This window comes from Sinohyriopsis cumingii, chromosome 7, assembly GCF_028554795.1.
Source record: "Sinohyriopsis cumingii isolate HCF-2022 chromosome 7, ASM2855479v2, whole genome shotgun sequence".
Classification (NCBI taxonomy): domain Eukaryota; kingdom Metazoa; phylum Mollusca; class Bivalvia; order Unionida; family Unionidae; genus Sinohyriopsis; species Sinohyriopsis cumingii.
Genome location: NC_142967.1, coordinates 80,437,691 through 80,462,891, shown reverse-complemented (window position 1 = coordinate 80,462,891; position 25,201 = coordinate 80,437,691). Strand labels below are relative to the sequence as shown.

The 25,201-nt window shown below is 33.4% G+C and overlaps 1 protein-coding gene across 2 annotated transcripts in view; it reads right to left on the bottom strand.

Annotated features, from left to right (window-relative positions):
• LOC149795609 (uncharacterized) overlaps nt 1-25,201 on the bottom strand; it is a 63,668-nt gene that overhangs the window by 10,199 nt on the left and 28,268 nt on the right. For both annotated transcript variants that reach the window (XM_089965433.1, XM_089965434.1), the window contains exons 8-12: nt 24,295-24,513; nt 16,780-16,851; nt 9,896-9,970; nt 7,313-7,534; nt 1,937-2,101 (exon numbers count right to left, since the gene is read on the bottom strand). In XM_089965433.1, coding sequence (XP_089821559.1) covers nt 1,937-2,101; nt 7,313-7,534; nt 9,896-9,970; nt 16,780-16,851; nt 24,295-24,513 — 753 coding nt within the window. The remainder of the gene's footprint in view (nt 1-1,936; nt 2,102-7,312; nt 7,535-9,895; nt 9,971-16,779; nt 16,852-24,294; nt 24,514-25,201) is intronic.

Below are 25,201 nucleotides of genomic sequence, written 5' to 3'. Positions count from 1 at the left end.
TCATCCTAATCGTCCTTCTGTGCAAACAATGGTCATGGTTCAATGATCTTCTCCAGGAGATGAGCCTAAATAACAGCCAATATCACCATTTGGGATGCACCAGCGTCCTGAGGTTAAGACTTAAAGGGCCAATCAGATAAATAAGTTCAATAGCTGGAGGCAGACAGGCAGCTAGAACATTCAGGGAACAGACTACCCCTTCTGCTAATAGCAATATTTATGTGCATGTTCCTGATCCATAGCTGAGTGTAGGAGAAGCAGAAGAGTAGGATCCAGAAAGCCTCTTGAGTTTGGACAGAATCTTAGTGTCCTCATCCTCAAAAGGCTTGGGCACAAGTCTGAAGGAAGGATGTTGTAAACTTTGTTTACTGCATTATGAAATGTACTAACTTCCTCCATGTTTAACACCTGACCAAACACATGAGAAGGAGTGGGGAACCAGACTGAAAGTGATGGGCATGCCACAACTGCCTCTTCTTGGAACTCATTTGAACCCAATTAAATGGAAAAGGCAATGTTGTCCTGAACACAATTCTGAGGACTGTCCTCCTTGGCAAAAGGGATAGCTAATCCCTTCTCAATGGTCTTGAAGGAGTGAGGCTGCCCACCTCTTATTTGTTGGAGGAGGATGGAGGTGAATGTGCAGTCCATGACCTGTTGTGTCCATTGTAACTTAAAACCAAGGCAGGCACAGCCATGATGAGGGGAGGGAAGAAGAAGACTCACTTCCAGGTAAAAGGGGTTCCTGAAAGTGTAAAGGGATTAAATGTGAATATAGGTAAGGGGGTGGGGGATACTGATCCAATATCCTTACAGAGATGGCTGAGCAAACCCAACAGCCTAACCCCATTAGGATAGGACGGTAACATAGCAAAAGGGGTGGGGATGGGGGTGAGAATAATAACTGTTGTCATGAGACCAATGATATAAGCAGAGTATCCAGCTTTGGTCACCATTAATCAGTGACTGGCACTTTAAGTCCATTGACTAATGTCTGCTGCCTGATGATCAGTTATTGGCACTGGTGCCAAGCCAACAGTCAAAGACAAATCCTTCAGATGAGCAGACCTCTGAGATTGAGATCAATGCTTGGGTAATGGATGTGGTCATCTTGTAATGACAAAGAGGAAGCAGGGGCTTTTCCTCTCCCTCAACAGATGCATGACTTTCTGTCAATCTCCCACCTGATCTGTCCATATCGGACTTTGTGCATACATGAAAAATCAGTGCACAATAGGCAGGTGGTGTGTGTATCCCTTTGTTCCTTTTTGTGCCTGTGCTTACCAACACCTGCAACATACTAACCTCTAAATGCAAAAAAACAACAACGAATTACATAAAAAAACTAGGAGCCAAAGAAGGAAAGGTACTACTTACTTCAACACTGGTTATTTAGAAGGGGTAAACAATGAATATAAGCAGTACATACTGAGCAAGATGCAAAAAGAATACAAAAACCTGTCAAATAATGCAAGGACCAGGAAGACAAAAAACAATCAACACAAAGAGGTCTAAGATTGACCAAAAAGATATTCAAAAATGACAATAAATGTTAATTTTGATGAGCAATCTTAGTACATATGTACTGACACAAAATCCAAGGAAAGAGTGGACGGTATTCCACATCTTGGCTATGACAAAGGAATCAGTCTGAGATAATGTCCTTTTCAATTCTGGGCCTCCAATTACTAACTTATTTATCTTGGATTATGGACTTGTCATCCCAGAAAAGATAAGCAATGCAATTAATAATGTTACTGTTATTAAAATTTAAAATAAGTGTTTTTTAATATAAGGATATATTTTACATACCAAGGCAGATCTTCATCAAACAAAATGACAAATTTGTGAACTACAATTAATTCCAAGATATTCAACTCAACTTGGAAAAGAGATAAGGATATTCTGAATGAGATAAATACAGAACACTACTTACCCCTAGCAGTGAAGAGCTACTCAGACTGTCATCAGGAGACTGGTCTCGGATTTTCCTTTTGCGCTTCTTCCGTATCTCAGCATCAGAGAGATTGCAGTCTATAAGCATGTCAGGTGCCATGGATCCCTGGGACAGAATGCCACCCAAAAACTCTGATACTTCATCCTGTTACAAAACAAAGGCAACAAAGATTCATGAATTGTGAAACTTGCCTTACAGGATATCTCCATATAATAGACATCTGAAAATCAAGGACTGCATTTTTATAAATGTCAATTACTTTATTCAGCTCCTATATAAAGAAAAAATTTCATGTCCTATCACTGTAATTCAATGACAAAGGCCACCAGTGTTTCCACAAAGAGTGATGATATAGCAGGAAGTTATAAGAAAGGTTCAAATCAGGCTGACATTTCTTTTCTGTTGAATTTGATTACGAAGGAATGAGCAGCATTTTGATGTAGCTTATATTAAACATGATAAAAGAATCAATCTAATAGTAGAGACTCACAGTCTTGAGCCAAATAATACCTTTGGGTAGGCATATGCAGCATCAAGTATAGGTTATAGTGACCTATTTTGGGCTAAAAGGTGTTGTACCTGTTAAATACATCAACATACAAATATCAATTTATATGATACTGTGGTCAATATTACCCAAATTTTTTATCAAAATGCAAAACTTAAACAAGGAAACTAAAACATGAAATGCAAGTCACAACAACATACTTTTGGTAATTTGGTATTCTTTAGCCATTAAGATGTATATATCAACTAAGTTGTCCTGCAAGCCTCCCTAATCAGTAGTAACACTGGCCAAAGTCAATGAATAATGAAATACTGGTTACACTGACCTCCTTTGGTAAGCATACACATTAAGGTGTTTCCACATACCAAGTAATATGGCTCTGTTGCCAAATGTACTTGAGAAACCAGCCATATTACTTGAAGTATGAGCCATGTAAAAACCACTTTAACACCAATCTCAAGCTTACTGTGCAATCAAAGTGAACAAAAACAGTAAAAATCCTCACCCCATGGGATGACCATGAACCAAGATGATACAAAATCAGGATAACTGCATGCTGACCCTATATTACAAATCTGATGAGAGTGGAATGAGACAAAAGGAAAGTAAAACAAATGTAACACTGACTTACATCCAGGTCAGTAGTTCCCAAAGTAGGTGGTACTGCCCGCTGGGTGGTGGTGAGGTTACTGAGGGGGTGCTAATGCTGAATAATGCTTTTTAAGGGGTAAGGTAGTAGGCGCTGAGGATAACCAAGGGGGCGGTGGCCAGAAAAGGTTTGGGAACCTTGACCTTGACCTTTCATCTCTCAACCTTGAGTAAACAAGGGGCTGCCTCTGCCAAAATATATTCTACCCACAAAGTCTGATGAAAATTAGGCCAAGAAATTCTGTTTTATTATACGGGAAGGAAATGTACTTTGGATGGAGTGGGTGGGTGGAGAAAAACTAACTTTAATGACATAATACTTGCCTGTCACTACTGCATTGTTTATCTTTTCAGATGGAAATCACCTCATCCATATATAAAAATTCTATCCTCCCATTCTTGAAAGTTCAGAACCATAATTAACACAGATTCAGTCTGCTTGCCATGTTATGGGCCCATACACAGTAGTCATCTTTCTTTCCTGGGACAAAGACTGCTTATAGGATATCAGGGGATGAAGGATATTACCTGGTGGTACTATGTTGCTGACTTGGAGGGAGGCTGATAGTCTCCAAATAATTGGTATACAAAAGACATAAGGATATGGTAGGAATATCCACTACTGTAAGCTAGTCTCTGCTTGGACCATTTTATGTGTTGTGACTATGGGCCCTAAAGAACATTTGCCTTTGCTCTGGTGTGCCAAACAATGAAAGTATGAGGAGAAGACAGTGTGACTGCCAAAACATATTTTCAAAACATCCTCACATAAGTGTACAAGTTAAGATAGGTCCAACGGCTCAAACCATATGGGTTTTAATCTTCATGAATTAAAGCCCCTCTCAGTAATGGAATGATGAGACCTCTTGATTGTCTAGACTATCCACCTAGAAACAGCAGGTGCTGAAATATTGGAAGAGCTCTTTAAGGGAAGGAAAAGGCACTTCCTATCCTTCCTCTCCATTTAGAGGAGACCAACCAGAACTGTAAATCCATAACATGGCATAAAAGTCATTCTTGGATCATCCCCAGTACAGATATTTTAAGTCAGGACTCTGCTGGGAGTAAAACTGCCATGGGAAGCTGCTTTCTATTTTTGCTGGAAAACCTTGTTCACAAAGGACAGAAACCAACTCGTAATTGTCACTGAAAAATAAATAACCTTCTTCTGTGGACTGAGATTGAAACTCACTCACTGATCTTTTTGATAATAAGGGAAGCAGGAAGACAGTCTTAAAGGCAATGTTCTTGAAAGGAGCTTCACCAAAACGTTCACCACAACATACATAAGAGATTTCATCTGGGCATTAAAAAGCAAGACACTGATCTCTGCAGCTCAAGCTACCAGATAAGGATGGAAATGTGAGGATCTGAACTAACGGTTTGGGCCTTTTGAAAATTTGAGCTTTTTCAATAGGGCATACTCTCACTGAATAGGAACAGAAGAATATCAGCCACTGCACTTGCAGACTCATCCAGAATTATGGGAAGGTGTAGCCAAAAAGATGAACTCACTTCAGGCTGAAGGCACTCACTGTCCAGGCCCCTTGATCTGGGACTGTCCAGGCCCCTTGATCTGGGACTGTCCAGGCCCCTTGATCTGGGACTTTGGAAACATAAAATGGGAGCTAGTTGCTTAGCTTGGTTGCAAATAAGTCCACTAAGGGTTTCCCAACAGTCTAAACAGTGAATCTGGTACATATTGATGCAGGGACCATTCTGTAAGAACTACCTTGCCTCTCCAGGACAGACTGTCCCTAAAATATTCTTTGGTGTCTCCTTACTTGGCTGATACACACCCACTTTTTTCCTTGAAGAACCAGCCCTTACATTTCCAAGTGATCAGCCCACCTTAAATCTGATGCTTCTATGAACATACAGGAGTAGGGTTCAGGGCATGCATGGGACTCCAGTCAGAAACTGGTCTTGATTTGACCATCATACTGAGGTATCCCTCTACTCCATGAAAATGCACCCTATCAACATATACACATAGCTGCCAACCCCCGACTACAAAAAAAAAAAAACAGACTGCTTATGACAAAAATACTGATTTTCAGGAACAAATACTTAATTATTTAATGTCAAAGATGCACATGTTGCACTCTTACACCTTCTGAGTAAGTCATCAGACACAGGATGTTTATATGAGCCTTTTCCTCACCTTATATTTTCAATCATTATTGAATTCCAATGTACCATCTTTTATGGATGATCTGAATTGTGTGCAATTGTTTTTACTGAACTATAAATCCTCTCACAATCAGCATTAGAGTGAGGTAAAGAAAGAAGTCCTAACATAAAGTAATTCAAACGATCGTAAAGAAAGTCTCCACATGAATTCTTCATCTTTGACATCAGAATCCACAATCCATCAACACTATCGCGGTGAGTATTGTTTCAGTGAGGGAGCTGAGCTGGTATGAGGCAAACTGCTCTAAGCTTGTCCTGATCTGGTATGAGGCAAACTGCTCTAAGCTTGTCCTGGGGTATGAGGCAAACTGTGCTCTAAGCTTGTCCTGATCTGGTATGAGGCAAACTGCTCCAAGCTTGTCCTAATCTGGTATGAGGCTAACTGTGCTCGCAGCAGATACTCTGCGCAATCCAATATAGCAGCTGCTGGCAGTTAAAATTTGGCATGGCAGCCTCGATTTTGAATGGACCAATCATATTTTATACATGCAACACATTTACTATAATGATGGAACCGGGTCCCATTCAGAACAGAAAACTGCAAGGAAATTATTTTAAAATTGTTTAAATAAAATAAAAAAATGGATTTGTAACAATAAAACATACACCCGTTTTCAGGCCCAAAAGATGGGACAAATACGGAAAAAATGGGACAGTTGGCAGCTTTGTATACACCATCATGACAGACACCCTAAAAGATCACAGCGTCAAACTTCACCTCATCCTCCATACATCCCTGATTTAGCTTCAAGTAATTTTTTTAGATGAATCCCATTATCAAATATTTGCTAAGGGGCAGAAGAAAACTGCCATGTGGTTGGAAGTCATATTTTCCGGTGCATAAAGGAGATAACAAAAACTGAATAAAAAAGTGTTTAACAACTGGATAATTAGACTGAGAAAGTGTGTAGATGTGCACAGGAGTACTTTGATGGGATGCACCGACATAAAATTCACTAATAAAGAACTATCTCGCACAATACACTAATGTTCAGAAGAGATTAATTACCCCTTGTGACTGAATAAGCTTCAACCCTTTTTTATTGTATCTGAATATCTCATTAGACTGCAGTCAAAACTGTTATTTATGCCATAATACCCTGACCTGTCTAATTCGCAATCACTTCCTCACAATGGGAAAATCACCCAAAATTTCACCGCTTATAATTACATGGATATTTACTTCACAAATAAAGAAAATGTAAATGAAGTTCAGAAAAACACATGGTTATGGAAATAATGTAGTCCAAACTTATTCACAGCATGTTTGGTACCATCACATTGCAGAGGTTAAATGAATAAATAATGTGCCACATTTTGTATTCAATGCACTACATACTGTTACAGAGAAATATTTTCATGAAATAAACAAATGTAAGGACACTAAACTTTGACTTATGTTTGCTTTTAATTCAACTAAACTTTGTTTTGCCAAGGATGACTTAAGTTTTTGAGGATTTCAGACCCAAGTAAAAGTGAAAAGATCGAATGAAACAGATGCTAAAACATGAACATCATGCAAATTTGTACTGATCACAAATCCAACACAAAGTACATCCAAAAACATCAGTTAAAATGGTATACATGAAATGTATAATTTATTTTGACCAAAACTCAAAAGCATCAGTCAGTTTCAGTATTATGAATGTCTGATATGGAAGTTCATTATGTATGCATGGACATTCGCTAGTCATAAATTTGAACTGCACAGTATATTTACCTACTATAAGCAAACTGACCATGTGAGATTGCATAGTCTCTAATGGTACTTGACAATAGCAGTGATAACAAGGTACTTACATCAGGGCAAGTTTGACAAAATGTACAAGATACAGTACTATACACAGAAATACATAAAAGGTTTGCATTCTAGAGAATAAATTTTTATTTAATAAATAAAATGCAACATGGAGTTTCCCTTTAAGTTTAGTTTACATTAAAACCTGCTGTCGACTTGTGGTTCTCATTCAAATAGAATGTACTATTAATCTATCCATGTTCCTTACCAAAACCAGCTTGTCCACCATAACTTGAGTGACTCCTTCCATTTTTTTTTTGGCTCGTGAGACCCTAAGGTTATCATCAGCACCACCTACAACAAGCAGGCTGTTCTCTGCTTTCATCTTTTCTCTCATGTCTTCAATGTCATCAATGTTACATGTGTTGGCATGCTGACCCATCACAAACATAGTGGGAGTTCTACTGTCCAACAGGGGGTCCTCCACATCCTGTGGATGACAATATATGTTCAAAAATCAAAAATCAAAAGCAGTCACTAATTTATACCTAAAACATTCCAATTTTTCTTTATGTATTTTGAAAGTGCAATCATTGTAAATAAAATGTTGAAACCCCAGAGTGTAATGTCTCATTATCCTCCTTTTATCTGACCATAAAATAACTTGAACAAAGTCCAACATAAAACTGTAATACTGACACCATCACTTTTGAGTTACTTCTCTCTGGTCCTAGTAGCTCTCTACTGCTGGAGGTAAGTAATGCACTGTATTTCATTGGGAATAATATGCATCCAGTCCAGACACCATGTTACTCTTGGAGAAGTAATTCCCAGGTTTCACCAAGCAATTGTAGGCAAGACAAAACTTGAACTGGGTATAATTCTTAGGTTTTGTGTGTGCAAGGGTAAGTGACTGCCAACTCAGAATGATTCGTTTCTTTCAGTTGTCAAGTTTCCCCACCTTAAAGACAATCCTTTGTCTACATCTAAGCCATCAAGAATAATACAACCATTAAAAAAATTGTAGACACATTAAGTTTAATTTAATAAAAAAACTTACATTTGATGCAAAACTATTCAAACCAGACATGTATTCATGAAACGTAAATGCTTCACAACAGTGACCTAAATGCAAAATTACCATGGTTACTGACAGCCTGAAGGATGGAAAGACAGATGGAATAAATAGATAAGAGTAACACTAAACGTCCATTCCACATTTGTAGCAAAAAAATGTTTTTATTTAAAAAATGTCGAAAAAATAAGGGTTCTAGATCTGCATACAAAGTAGCTGGCATGCTGCTACTTCAATACACAACCTCCAACATATACAATTATCCATGTAACAAGTTGTTTCTCTAACTTAAAGCCATGTGGATTTGAGATCACTCATGCAATAGCAGTTAGCCAAGACATATTAAGTTAGTAGGATGCTTTCTGTTGAAATTTCTTTCGATGCCGTTCATGTTATAAAAACAAATGTTTAAAGGCTTCTCTTTTTTGCATATCTTCGTCTATACTCGACAGCACAATGGCATCATCTATGCAATGCTTAAAGATCCCTTTGCCAAACAGCTCAACAGCATCATCTACGCAATGCTGAAAGATCCCTATGCCAAACAGCTCAACAGCATCATCTATTCAATGCTTAAAGATCACTATGCCATACAGAACAATGACAGCATCTATGCAATGCTTAAAGATCCCTTTGCCAGACAGCTCAACAGCATTATCTATGCAATGCTGAAAGATCCCTATGCCAAATAGCTCAAAGATCCCTATGCCAGGACACTTTCCACTTTAGTCATTTCTGTCTGGTGACATAAAACGACATAAATGTTTCGCTACTTTTAGTAACTGAAGTCATCTTTAATAGCAGGAGAGCATAATTTGTACAAGTCTAAAAGGTTTTCAAGTAAAGACACCATCTGTTGAATTTGGTTGAATTCTGTTTCACATTTGTTAAGTAGAAAATATGATGTTTTCTTTGCTTTTTTTGTAAGATCAACCATTTCTTATGGCAGACTGGTGACATTTGCATAAACTTACAAGACCTTCATGCAGGAATGCTGTCAAATTTGGTCAAATTCTGTTAGTGGTTTTTGTGAAGTCATTTTAAAGATTTTCTAGTTTTAGTAACAGAAACCATATCTGATGATCTGCATCAGTTTCCAAGTCCTCAGTACCAAAATCCATTCTGTTAAATACGGCAAAATTTCTTCTTTTATAGCAGTTTCCGAGTTGTTCAAGTCCTCAGTACCAGAATCCATTCTGTTAAATATGGCAAAATTTCTTTTCTTAGAGCAGTTTCTGAGAAGTTGTTTAAAGTTTATTTTTCTATTTTAGATAGAGTGAATGTATTTCAAGGTAGATTGGCAGCGTTTATATAAAAGTGAAAGCATTCTAAGCCAGGATTTTTTAAGTAAAAGATGTTTAAATTATTTTAAATAGACTCTGTGAAAATGGCATTTAAAAGAATTGTCTGTTTTTAATACTGGCAGGCATATTTTATGGAGGGAGCATCATGTGTTGATATAGCAGGTTTTCAAGATGACAACTGTGGTGGCCATACTATCTGCAGTACCATTTTCATTTATGACCAACTAGACATGAAAGCCTTTAGTAAAAATTATATTTTGATAAAAAAATCCATTCAGGAGGGGACCAATAACAAGATTTTTTAAATGTCCACCATAAATTCTCAAGATAATGGATTTGCTGAGAGACACCTTTTTACTTGTGGACCAACTAGACAACGGGATGAAAGAAATTTCAAGACTTTCATCCAAGTAATTTAGCAGAAGTTGCAATGAAAAAAAACTACTGACAAAATTTTAAAATTAAAACTTACTCCTCTTCCATCACTGACTCCTTTGAAGGGAAACCCCAGACACACAACTGCTGACACTATTTCTACAAGGGAAACCTGTGAGGAGAGTAAAGACATGTTTATTTTTTCATCTTGATTAGAAAATTCTTGGAGTGTATGAAACTGTTTTAACATAGAAACTGTTATGAAAACAAGAAAAACACAAAAACACTTGAGCAGCTCACCTGTCCTCATGGTTTTTATTGCATTTTCCTTTCCAATCACCTAAACCCCACATTCTGACATATAAGTGACCCAGGGATCATGATAAAAAATATATGAAGTGGCTTCCTTCTATACTGCACTCACAAAGTTTGATCTAAAAATATGTGAAAAGGGTTTAGCAAATGACTTTTCTGTATATCTGACCACTGACCCCCTCCCAGGGACCCAACAATGACCCCCTCTTGCAGATGGTTACCACTAGTGCAACATAATAATAATAATAATTATGAGGACTTTGTATAGTGCCTAATATTTAGAAGCTCAAAGTGCTTACAACATTAGACAACACCTAAAACAAAACAAAAACATAAAAAACATAATGATATAATTACAAAAAGCAAACGCCATGAAATTAGAAAGCATAAAACATGCTGAAAATATTTAAGGCAGTAAACATTATTAGGTCTTTAAGTTTTTTCTTGCAGTTGAAATAGGTGAGTTTTCAAAGCACTCTTAAATGAGATCACTGTGTCTTTGTGTCTAAGTTCAGTGGGCAATTCGTTCCACGTTGCTGGGCCCTGGTATGCAAAAGAACATTGTCCATATAACTTTGTTTTCATAGTGGGAATAATGAGTATACGATTGTCGGAAGAGGAGCATAAGTATCTTGCTGGTGTGTACACATGGGTGAGGTCAGATAGGTATGTTGGACTGGAGTCCGTCAGTGAAACGTAGCACAGAGAACAAATTTTGTGTTTGATTCTGGATTGAATGGATAGCCAGTGTAGGATACAGAGCAGCGGGGAGGTGTACTCTGATTATGGTACTCTAAGGATGATTCAAGCAGCTGTGTTTTGAACTTTTTGAAGTTTCTGGAGTAGATATTGAGACAAACCAGACAGAATTGAGTTACAATTGTCCTGTCTTGAAAGCACTAATGAACACACAAGTGTTCTAGTGGCATCAAGATAATTAACATAACCATAATTTTCTTGAATTTCCATCCAGTGGTTTACAAGAAGATGTAGCAATGAATTGATGAATGGAGGGTATCACGGTATTCACTATCGTGATAACAAGAAAACCATAAACAACTCTGTAAAAAAAGTTTAGATCAGTCAACTCTGTACAAATGTTTAAATCACTCAACTCTGTAAAAAAGTTTAGATCACTCAACTCTAAAAATGTTTAGATCACTCAACTCTGTAAAAAAAGTTTAGATGACTCAACTCTGTAAAAATGTTTAGATCACTCAACTCTGTAAAAATGTTTAAATCACTCAACTCTGTAAAAATGTTTAAATCACTCAACTCTGTAAAAATGTTTAAATCACTCAACTCTGTAAAAAATGTTTAGATCACTAAACTCTGTAAAAATGTTTAAATCACTCAACTCTGTAAAAATGTTTAGATCACTCAACTCTGTAAAAAAAGTTTAGATGACTCAACTCTGTAAAAATGTTTAAATCACTCAACTCTGTAAAAAATGTTTAGATCACTAAACTCTGTAAAAATGTTTAAATCACTCAACTCTGTAAAAATGTTTAGATCACTCAACTCTGTAAAAAAAGTTTAGATGACTCAACTCTGTAAAAATGTTTAAATCACTCAACTCTGTAAAAAATGTTTAGATCACTCAACTCTGTAAAAAAGGTTTAGATGACTCAACTCTAAAAATGTTTAGATCACTCAACTCTGTAAAAATGTTAAAATCACTCAACTCTGTAAAAATGTTTAAATCACTCAACTCTGTAAAAATGTTTAGATCACTCAACTCTGTAAAAAAAGTTCAGATGACTCAACTCCAAAAATGTTTAGATCACTCAACTCTGTAAAAATGTTTAAATCACTCAACTCTGTAAAAAATGTTTAAATCACTCAACTCTGTAAAAAATGTTTAAATCACTCAACTCTGTAAAAAATGTTTAGATCACTCAACTCTGTAAAAATGTTTAAATCACTCAACTCTGTAAAAATGTTTAAATCACTCAACTCTGTAAAAATGTTTAAATCACTCAACTCTGTAAAAAAAGTTCAGATGACTCAACTCCAAAAATGTTTAGATGACTCAACTCTGTAAAAATGTTTAAATCACTCAACTCTGTAAAAATGTTTAAATCACTCAACTCTGTAAAAAATGTTTAAATCACTCAACTCTGTAAAAATGTTTAAATCACTCAACTCTGTAAAAATGTTTAAATCACTCAACTCTGTAAAAAATGTTTAAATCACTCAACTCTGTAAAAAATGTTTAAATCACTCAACTCTGTAAAAAATGTTTAGATCACTCAACTCTGTAAAAACAGTTTAGATGACTCAACTCTGTAAAAAAGTTTAGATGACTCAACTCTGTAAAAATGTTTAAATCACTCAACTCTGTAAAAAATGTTTAGATCACTCAACTCTGTAAAAAAGGTTTAGATGACTCAACTCTAAAAATGTTTAGATCACTCAACTCTGTAAAAATGTTAAAATCACTCAACTCTGTAAAAATGTTTAAATCACTCAACTCTGTAAAAATGTTTAGATCACTCAACTCTGTAAAAAAAGTTCAGATGACTCAACTCCAAAAATGTTTAGATCACTCAACTCTGTAAAAATGTTTAAATCACTCAACTCTGTAAAAAATGTTTAAATCACTCAACTCTGTAAAAAATGTTTAAATCACTCAACTCTGTAAAAAATGTTTAGATCACTCAACTCTGTAAAAATGTTTAAATCACTCAACTCTGTAAAAATGTTTAAATCACTCAACTCTGTAAAAAATGTTTAAATCACTCAACTCTGTAAAAAATGTTTAAATCACTCAACTCTGTAAAAAATGTTTAGATCACTCAACTCTGTAAAAATGTTTAGATCACTCAACTCTGTAAAAATGTTTAAATCACTCAACTCTGTAAAAAATGTTTAAATCACTCAACTCTGTAAAAAATGTTTAAATCACTCAACTCTGTAAAAATGTTTAAATCACTCAACTCTGTAAAAAAAGTTCAGATGACTCAACTCCAAAAATGTTTAGATGACTCAACTCTGTAAAAATGTTTAAATCACTCAACTCTGTAAAAATGTTTAAATCACTCAACTCTGTAAAAAATGTTTAAATCACTCAACTCTGTAAAAATGTTTAAATCACTCAACTCTGTAAAAATGTTTAAATCACTCAACTCTGTAAAAAATGTTTAAATCACTCAACTCTGTAAAAAATGTTTAAATCACTCAACTCTGTAAAAAATGTTTAGATCACTCAACTCTGTAAAAACAGTTTAGATGACTCAACTCTGTAAAAATGTTTAAATCACTCAACTCTGTAAAAATGTTTAAATCACTCAACTCTGTAAAAAATGTTTAGATCACTCAACTCTGTAAAAATGTTTAAATCACTCAACTCTGTAAAAATGTTTAGATCACTCAACTCTGTAAAAAAAGTTCAGATGACTCAACTCCAAAAATGTTTAGATCACTCAACTCTGTAAAAATGTTTAAATCACTCAACTCTGTAAAAATGTTTAAATCACTCAACTCTGTAAAAAATGTTTAGATCACTCAACTCTGTAAAAATGTTTAAATCACTCAACTCTGTAAAAATGTTTAAATCACTCAACTCTGTAAAAAATGTTTAAATCACTCAACTCTGTAAAAAATGTTTAAATCACTCAACTCTGTAAAAAATGTTTAGATCACTCAACTCTGTAAAAACAGTTTAGATGACTCAACTGTGTAAAAATGTTTAGATCACTCAACTCTAAAAATGTTTAAATCACTCAACTGTGTAAAAATGTTTAAATCACTCAACTGTGTAAAAATGTTTAAATCACTCAACTGTGTAAAAATGTTTAAATCACTCAACTCTGTAAAAATGTTTAAATTACTCAACTCTGTAAAAAAAGTTTAAATCACTCAACTCTGTAAAAATGTTTAAATCACTCAACTCTGTAAAAAATGTTTAAATCACTCAACTCTGTAAAAATGTTTAAATCACTCAACTCTGTAAAAAATGTTTAAATCACTCAACTCTGTAAAAAAAGTTTAAATCACTCAACTCTGTAAAAAATGTTTAGATCACTAAACTCTGTAAAAATGTTTAAATCACTCAACTCTGTAAAAATGTTTAAATCACTCAACTCTGTAAAAAATGTTTAAATCACTCAACTCTGTAAAAATGTTTAAATCACTCAACTCTGTAAAAATGTTTAAATCACTCAACTCTGTAAAAATGTTTAAATCACTCAACTCTGTAAAAAATGTTTAAATCACTCAACTCTGTAAAAAATGTTTAGATCACTCAACTCTGTAAAAACAGTTTAGATGACTCAACTGTGTAAAAATGTTTAGATCACTCAACTCTAAAAATGTTTAAATCACTCAACTGTGTAAAAATGTTTAAATCACTCAACTCTGTAAAAAATGTTTAAATCACTCAACTCTGTAAAAAATGTTTAAATCACTCAACTCTGTAAAAATGTTTAAATCACTCAACTGTGTAAAAATGTTTAAATCACTCAACTCTGTAAAAATGTTTAAATCACTCAACTCTGTAAAAAATGTTTAAATCACTCAACTCTGTAAAAAATGTTTAAATCACTCAACTCTGTAAAAAATGTTTAGATCACTCAACTCTGTAAAAACAGTTTAGATGACTCAACTGTGTAAAAATGTTTAGATCACTCAACTCTAAAAATGTTTAAATCACTCAACTGTGTAAAAATGTTTAAATCACTCAACTGTGTAAAAATGTTTAAATCACTCAACTCTGTAAAAATGTTTAAATTACTCAACTCTGTAAAAAAAGTTTAAATCACTCAACTCTGTAAAAATGTTTAAATCACTCAACTCTGTAAAAAATGTTTAAATCACTCAACTCTGTAAAAATGTTTAGATGACTCAACTCTGTAAAAATGTTTAAATCACTCAAGTCTGTAAAAATGTTTAAATCACTCAACTCTGTAAAAATGTTTAAATCACTCAACTCTGTAAAAATGTTTAAATCACTCAACTCTGTAAAAATGTTTAAATCACTCAACTCTGTAAAAAATGTTTAAATCACTCAAGTCTGTAAAAATGTTTAAATCACTCAACTCTGTAAAAAAAGTTTAAATCACTCAACTCTGTAAAAATGTTTAAATCACTCAACTCTGTAAAAATGTTTAGATCACTCAACTCTGTAAAAATGTTTAAATCACTCAACTCTGTAAAAATGTTTAAATCACTCAACTCTGTAAAAAATGTTTAGATGCTTAACCTAAATCTTATTCTTTAAAATGTTATGAATTTCATGAAAATTCTCTCCGATATTATCTTCTGAACTTTTTAAGACATCAGTACACTTTATATGAAATTTCATAAACTAAATTTATCCTCTAGGAGTAACAGTCAATCAGAAATCTTAAGTTAACAGCTACTATGTGGCTACCATTGTGGGCATATTCAGAGATTACATTTGAGTTTTGAAAATCATGCTTTCCTATCCTTGCATCATACATGTATGAACACTATTAGGCAAACTGAAAACCTGTTGAGACTGAGCTACCACTACACTATGTTTCAAGAAATTAATGGAGCGATAGTTTTGGCTAACATCTGTAAAAAAAATCCTGTCATGAGTAATCATTTAAAGTCTGCTCACTGTTGGACATATGTAATGTACTGACCATATGTAGAATCTCTCCACTGTTCAGTTCATCAGACATGATTTTGGTCTTCCATAAAGAGAGATGAAAAAATGTTAAGGGGAGTTTGGGGGTCCTCCCCCAACAGGGTCTTGAGGGGCATAAAAAACTGCTCCTGGTGCAACTTATGATCATAATATAAACAAAATAATCATTTGAAAAACTAATAAACTTACCAAAAATGTTCACCTTGACTTCAATAATTTCACAATATTTACTGTCACATGAATTTGTTCTCCAATACTATTGATACTATTTATTTCATGTGCATGTCAGTGTTCACATCATAAATAAGTCACAATAATTTGTCAATTTTTGCTGCAAACATATTATACTTCTCACTTTTCATAATAAATCTGTAAAATAAACAACCAAGTTAATCAACTATATTCAAATAATCCCATACATTCACTTGTCTTTTTCTCCACTGGACACAACCTGTTGATATGCCAGTCAAGCTCTTTTTGCAGCTTTGGCAAAGATTTCTTTAGTCTTCCTTTATGTCAACACTGACATTTTCGGCTCAATGTGCAATCATTTCTTTTCCTTCTCAATGAGAGCCTTTTTCCATTAAAGCTGGTGCTTGTATTGGCGACATATAGTATGCATATTCTGACAGAGGGCTACATCTGTTTTCTCATGCAAGAAATCTTTCATCTTATAGTAATTAACTGCACTTTTTCCAGATGCCTTCTGAGCTTCAATTTTTCATAACACGCTTTTGTTATAAACCCCTATACATTCATATACATTGACCCCACCATAACACGCTTTGTTATAAACCCCTATACATTCATATAATATGACCCCACCATAACACCGCTATATATTCATATACAATGACCCAACCATAACATGCTTTTGTTATAAACCCCTATACATTCATATACAATGACCCCACCATAACACATTTTGTTATAAACCCCCATGAGAATATATCCAAATGTGGTTATCCTTCCCCATAATGCACTGTTAAAAAAACCAAGAGAATACATCCAAGTACAGTGTCATTTTCTTCTCTTCTGCAATAACTTACGTGACAAGCCACAAGAGCTCCTACATTCCATCCCACCAGCACAATAGGTCTGTTCTGAAAATGGCCTTTCAGCTGGAAACAAAATGACATAATCTTATCTTTAATTATTATTGTTAATATCTACCAATTCTCAACATAAGGGGAGACATATCATTCTTCTATTCTTACATCTTTCATTTATAAGTTGAAACGAGAGGATGGTGAGCATTTTGCTAACATCAATCTACCCCCCACCTCTCCCCCATACCTGACCCTACACCCCTGATAAAGATGGATCTTCATCCTGAAGGTGAATCTATATTTCATGTGGTTAAAAAAGTATACTATGGACAAGAATACAAGCCTAAGAATTACCTATTACAGTGCCGTGACCTTGATCATGAGGCAGGGTGTGTGGTAATGCAATGTATGCATCACATCATCTACATTAATGATTTAAGTCTTGGGACACTACAAGTCTTGGGACACCACAAGTCTTGGGACATACTTATTTTCAAAAATAATTTGTTATGACCTATAACAGTTGGGACAGGATATAACAGAAATATCTGCATGTACTAAAAATCTTTTCTTCTTACATGTCTTTTTTTCTGTACTGATTGCTTGATGTATTTTAACAAACATAAAAAAGACTTAAGGGTCTATCATTATGAATTATTAGATGAACATGATATAAATTAATATAATATGTTTGAAAATCGGTTTAAAGAATCAAATTTTCCTCTGTTTTCTTATCATTTCTACCTATTTCAACTATCTATTTCAACTTCAGATGATGAAAACCATCGCACATTAACACAATAATTTATCTTTATTAACAGTAAATGCTATATTTACTACATCTTAATATTATCAGTTTATGCATTATTGCATTAAAATTGTCAAAAGTCACCAGTAATTACATTTTCTGACTCATTAACTCATTAAAATGTAGTACCAGTATTAAAACAACGACAACAGTATTTGGTTAATCACTCACATTAAGATTGATCTTTTCTACATCATGCATGCACAGTGAAGATTTTAATCTGCACGGAATGAATTACATCTCCTGGTTTCGAATCATCAACACCACTGGACTGAACTTCAATAATGCCTCAAAATACTTTAAGGATGTCTCAGAAACAATGCTTTGAAAATAACAATAATAAGTGGACAACGGTGATTTGCTTTGACACAAGTGACCTTTATGTAGGTACATGTTTACTCAGCTACAGTAATCATGCTAATATTGTGTACCAAAAGGCCATACAAGTTTTAATGGCCAAGAACAAAGGGGTAATGGCACTGCCTTTGGACAAACATCCCTTTTTACCCAAGCCAGTCTCATGCTTAAACAATTAAATGACCTGGAAATCTGTCAAAAAACAAAAGACAAATCCACCAATTATAATCAAAAGGAGCTGTTGCAAAGCAATCAGAATAACAAAATCAAAAATGGAATGAAAACACAAACTCACAAACAGGGTCTATGGTGATCTTGTCAGTCTATATTCTAAATTTTGAATTATATTATGGTCATTCTTTAATGAATATATGTCAGTTATGTGAATATATGCTAGTTATGTGCCTGTGTCTTTTCATACAGATTATATCACTTATAACAGCAAAAAATAGTAAATCTTGAGCAAATGAAACAATGTAAAGAAAAATGCAATGGATGTATAGTTAAAGTGTGATCTATAAGAATGAGATTTGGTGGGGAAAAAAACCCCCCAAAAAACCAAATCAAGCAAAATCTGCATCTTTCATTTTCATTTTTAGGAATAAACAAGACTATAAGCGACACTAAGCATGATATACACTCTGTAAGTACTGTAGACTATAAAACATGTCTCCCAGTAAAGTCTAAGCAGTCTGTGAACTATGATGACTTTATTTACCTTCATTTTATTTCATGTTAGAGAAATCTGAAAATATATACATGCAATATAAAAACCAAATAAATAATATAAAAACAATCATAGTAGTTTAGAAGTTTATTTACAGGGTAACTGAAAAGAGCTGGTCACTGCTGTTTAATGTATGGATATCTTGCCAACTTTGATGGTTTTGTGTCTATATATGTTGGGAAACTATAAATGCTATACATGATATTGGTATATCACAAAGTCACTTAGACTGTCTCAAGATCAATGTCACACCAGCAAATGAAAATGTAATTCCATGACCTGTATCTTTGTCCAGAGTACAAGTTTTGAACCACTGAAGATATTTTAATAAACCATTTGTTCAAATATAAATCTTGCCCAATATTCTTGTTTTTTATATAATAGTCATATCTCCATATTCTTATCTATATATAATAGTCATATCTCCATATTCTTATGGGGTCCCGAGTGGTCTAAAGTGCTCAACGTTCCGGATCACTGCCATCTCACCTCTGTCTGTGTGGGTTTGAGTCCAAGGCTCAGCTAGTGTGGGTATGTGGGAAAGCCTGCCAGTAGCTTCTCGTGGGTCAGTGGTTCTTCCCTGGGTTTTCCAGGGTTCTTCCTCCACCAGTTATACTGGCTGCCATGTATAGCCTATCTTGTGCTGAAAAATGGCGTTAACCACAGAACAACAAAAACAACCATATTCTTATCATTATATAATAGTCATGTCTCCATATTCTTATTATAATCTAATAGTCATGTCTCCATAACCTTATTATTATATAATAGTCATATCGCCATATTCTTGTAATTATATAATAGTCATATCGCCATATTGTCATTATATAATAGTCATATCTCCATATTCTTATCTATATATAATAGTTATATCTCCATATTCTTATAATAGTCATGTCTCCATACTCTTATAATTGTATAATAGCTATATTTCGATATTCTTATCTATATATAATAGTCATATCTCCATATTCTTATCTATATATAATAGTCATATCTCCATATTCTTATCTATATATAATAGTCATATTTCCATATTCTTGTCATTACAGAATAGTCATGTCTCTATACTCTTATAATTGTATAATAGTCATGTCTCCATATTCTTATCATTATATAATAGTCATGTCTCCATATTCTTATCTATATATAATGGTCATATCTCTTTATTCTTGTCATTATATAGTAGTCATGTCTCCATACTCTTATAATTGTATAATAGTCATGTCTCCATATTCTTATCATTATATAATAGTCATGTCTCCATATTCTTATCTATATATAATAGTCATGTCTCCATATTCTTATCTATATATAATAGTCATATCTCCATATTCTTGTCATTATATAATAGCCATGTCTCCATACTCTTATCTATATATAATAGTCATGTTTCCATATTCTTATCTATATATAATACTCATATCTCCATATTCTTGTCATTATATAACAGTCATGTCTCCATACTCTTATCTATATATAACAGTCATGTTTCCATATTCTTATCTATATATAATAGTCATATCTCCATATTCTTATCTATATATAATAGTCATATCTCCATATTCTTGTCATATAATATTCATGACTCCATACTCTTATAATTGTATAATAGTCATATCTCCATATTCTTATCTAATAGTCATGTCTCCATACTCTTATAATTGTATAATAGTCATGTCTCCATATTTTTATCTATACATAATAGTCATATCTCCATATTCTTGTCATTATATAATAGTCATGTCTCCATATTCTTATCTATATATAATAGTCATGTCTCCATATTCTTATCATCATAAAATAGTCATATCTCCATATTCTTATCATTATCTAATAGTCATGTCTCCATACTCTTATAATTGTATAATAGTTATATCTCCATGTTCTTATTATTATCTAATAGTCATGTCTCCATGTTCTTATTATTATCTAATATTCATGTCTCCATGTTCTTATTATTATCTAACAGTCATGTCTCCATGTTCTTATTATTATGTAATAGTCATGTCTCCATACTCTTATCTATATAAAATAGTCATGTCTCCATATTCATATATATATATATATATATATATATATATATATATATATATATATATATATATATAATAGTCATATCTCCATATTCTTATCTATATATAATAGTCATATCTCCATATTCTTGTCATTATATAATAGTCATGTCTCCATACTCTTATAATTGTATAATAGTTATATCTCCATATTCTTATCATTATATAATAGTCATGTCTCCATATTCTTATCTATATATAATAGTCATGTTTCCATATTCTTATCTATATATAATAGTCATGTCTCCATACTCTTATAATTGTATGATAGTTATATCTCCATGTTCTTATTATTATCTAATAGTCATGTCTCCATGTTCTTATCTATATATAATAGTCATGTCTCCATATTCTTATCATTATATAATAGTCATGTCTCCATATTCTTATCTATATATAATAGTCATATCTCCATATTCTTGTCATTATATAATAGTCATGTCTCCATACTCTTATAATTGTATAATAGTTATATCTCCATATTCCATTATCTAAAGCATGTCTCTGTATTCTTATCATTATATAATTGTCTTGTCCCTTATTGCCATTTCCTAAGTCATGTTTCCATATTAGTATCATTGAATATAAGTCATGTCTCCATATTCTTATCATTGTACATAAGTCATGTCTCCATATTCTAATCTATATATAATAATAATAATAATACTAATAATAATAATGCTTTATTTATAGAGGGTGACTCATTAGTCAAGGACTATTCTCCCTTGAGGCCCTCTTAAGGCATTGTTCTTGTTCTTGTTGTTGGGTTTAACGCCATTTTTCAGCACATGATAGGCTATGTATGGCGGCCAGTATTAATGGTGGAGGAAGAACCCGGAAAAACCCCGGGAAGAACCACCGACCCACGAGAAGCTACCGGCAAGCTTTCTCACATATCCACATTTGCCGAATCCTAGACTCGAACCCACGAGACAGCGGTGAGATGGCAGTGATCCGTAACGGAGAGCGCTTTAGACCACTTGGCCACTCAGGGTCCCCCCTCTTAAGGAGAGTATAACATTGCACATTATATGAAGATTGCAATAATTAGTGTTTATTTTAACATGCTTAGTATTAAAATACTAAATTCCATTATCTATTAGAAACACATACATGCTCATATCTTTTCTTAAATACTCTAATATTTTCAGCAGATTTTACATGTAGTGGAAGCTTATACCACAGAACTGTACCAGAGTATTGAAAACTCTTTTTAAATTGCTCTGTTCTTGGTTTTGGTATTAGAAGGTTTCCATGTGATATTGTGATATAGAAGATTTCCATGTTATATAATAGTCATGTCTCCATATTCTTATCTATATATAATAGTCATATCTCCATATTCTTGTCATTATATAATAGTCATGTCTCCATACTCTTGTCATTATATAATAGTCATGTCTCCATACTCTTATAATTGTATAATAGTTATATCTCCATATTCTTATCATTATCTAAGGCATATCTCTGTATTCTTATCATTATATAATTGTCTGTCCCTTATCGCCATTTCCTAAGTCATGTTGCCATATTCGTATCATTGAATATAAGTCATGTCTCCATATTCTTATCATTGTACACAAGTCAAATCTCCACAGTCTTATCATTAGATAAGTCTGCCCCTTCATTATCAAAACATACTAATCATGCCTCCATATTCTTATCATAATATAACAATCTTGTCCCAATATTCTTATCATTATATAATTGTCTTGTAGCTATATTACTATAATATGATAGTCATGTCTCCATATTCTTATCACTGTATATAAGTCATGTCTCCATATTCTAATTGCATAACAATCTTGTCCCAATATTCTTATCATTATATAATTGTCTTGTACATACATTATCATTTTATACTAGTTATATCTCCATATTCTTATAATTATCTAATAGTCATGTCTCCATATTCTTATAATTATCTAATAGTCATGTCTCCATGTTCTTATTATTATCTAACAGTCATGTCTGTATATTCTTATAATAAAATAGTCTTGTCCCTATAGTCTAATCATTATATAATAAACTTGTCCCCATATTTTAATCATTATAGAATAATTTGGTCTTGAGAACTTTTTCAGTATGATGCTTGAGAAAGTAACAAGTTAGAAAACTTTGGCATTCCAAAACTTGCTGAAAAAAAATATCATAAAACTGTATTTTCTTTACTTTCTATTCACTACTTTTTGCATAATCCTAATTATATTTCAAATGAATCAGTGATAAAAAAAATTGCATAATTTTCTATCGCTGATTCATTTGAAATATCATAATTAGGATTTTGTGCTCAAAATGTTTAGATAATAATAATAATAATACTAATAATAATAATAATTTATTGGGACAGAATCAGAAAATAACAATTAGCAATACAACAATACATATAAAAATTAAGTAACACTGACAAAGAATATTTATATAAGCATAATAAACAATTGGAATATAGACATACATACATATAATATATATATGCATACATACCTTTAAAATAAAGTGACGCACCAAGGATGGCCCATAAAAGTTTACTAAACTTTTTTCCAATGGGGTCCCGATGGGTCAAGAATTTGGGGCAGGGTATATTTTCCGAACAAAAATTGTATATTTGATTAAGTTAACAGATTACAATTAAGTGTCACAAATTAAAGTTTGATTTCAAAAATAAAAAAAAATTATCACTAAGAAACAATTCATAATAGCATGTTTTTCATATAACTGGCTAATAGGTTCCAGTCATTTACGGCATTATAAAGTCATTGACGCTATGCTACTAACATGTGGTGTAACATAATTATATTCACTATTAGTGAAAACATGACGGTGACCAAAGTTTTCCAAATCTCTGGCTCATCTAAGATGAACATTCTTATATAAAAAATTGATGAGCGAGATTTAAACTCACCTGTTTTACTCTAACCTACCCTTTCAACATTCCCACACATGAAGAACTGGATCAATCCAAATTACACTGCATTAGAGCTGAACATGATGTTTTTCAATATAGTTTTTATTGATATTAAAACATAATCAAGGGCAGTGACACTTAGAACAGAACTTTTAAGAATAACTGTCACCAAAATAATCATGACTCCAAAAATAAGTCTTTACACAATAATAAACCAAATGCTAGTCACAACCATGATGTTGTATAGATCAAACTGTATTAACATATTTAGAGACTCTCTGACCAACTGTCCTGAGGAAACTTAAGCACTGAGTGGCAAATTAGTGTTATATACAAACTATATTAACATATGAAGTGACTCTGTGGTCAATCATTCTGGGGCAACTTTAGCAATGAGTGGCAAATTGGTGTTATATACAAACTATATATGAAGTGACTCTGTGGTCAATCATCCTGGGGAAACTTTAATATTGAGTTTCATCTCTGACGTGGACAGACCTATGCACATATGACAAATGGATGGATGGACATTTACACAAATGAAAAAAGTGATCACTAAGCCAAGCTTCTGCCAAAGTGGGCTTGACAATAACAATATAACAATCAATGAAATAATAAAGCATCTTACAATTAATCCACATACCTCCACAACCTTGGTTCGTACAGCCCCAATCATGTGTTCCAGACACTGGGCTATACTAACCCCACTTCCGCCATTGACAGTGTGCATGGTGACTGGGATCACCTTCCCTAGATTGGACAGCTGGCCATTCCAAAATCTCATACGGCGGGAAAAAGTGTTACTGTTTACAGTGGGTCCACTTGGGGCAACAAGAAGGAGGGGATTGCCAGGCAGTTTTCTCTAAAAAAAAGTATAATACTGTAAGTAGTTAATCAATATAAAAGCAAGGATGGTAAGGAAATCAAAATATTGCAGTATTTCTGATTAAAAATCCACATATACTGACTCAAAGAAGAAAAACCCATCATCTGAGAAAAAATATTTCTTCAACCATAATTATTTTGTAAAACAATTCTTTGCTGGCATGACCAACTTACCTCAAACTGTGAAAATTACAAGCATGTAGGAGTTCTGAAAGTGCCCAGAAAGACTTGCAAATTTTTTAAATTCTGAATGCCATTAACTTTCATTACAGTACAAGAGATATCAAAAATGGGTGCACTGCAAAGGGCCTCACTTGCTACAATTTCTCAAGTCAGTGCCCTAAACAAAGGCATATACATGTTGTGGAAACAAATGTGAGTGTGTATCCAAAAAGATGTTTATATAATGATGACAGCAATCAAACTCATGCAAGACTTCAAAAGTTTTAAGCAGGATAAAAAATTCAGTTTAAATCATTGGCAATTTTGGTGCTAAAACAAAAATTAGATCAAAGGGCAATCATTTTACTAACAAGAAAAAAGACCCATAAAGGATGAGTGTAATCTAGGTGAAAATGTCCACAACAAATTGCATAAGAAAATTCTGAATGGCTGTTGAACACGAGCTGAAATATGAACTGGCCTGCCAGCTGGAGACCTATATG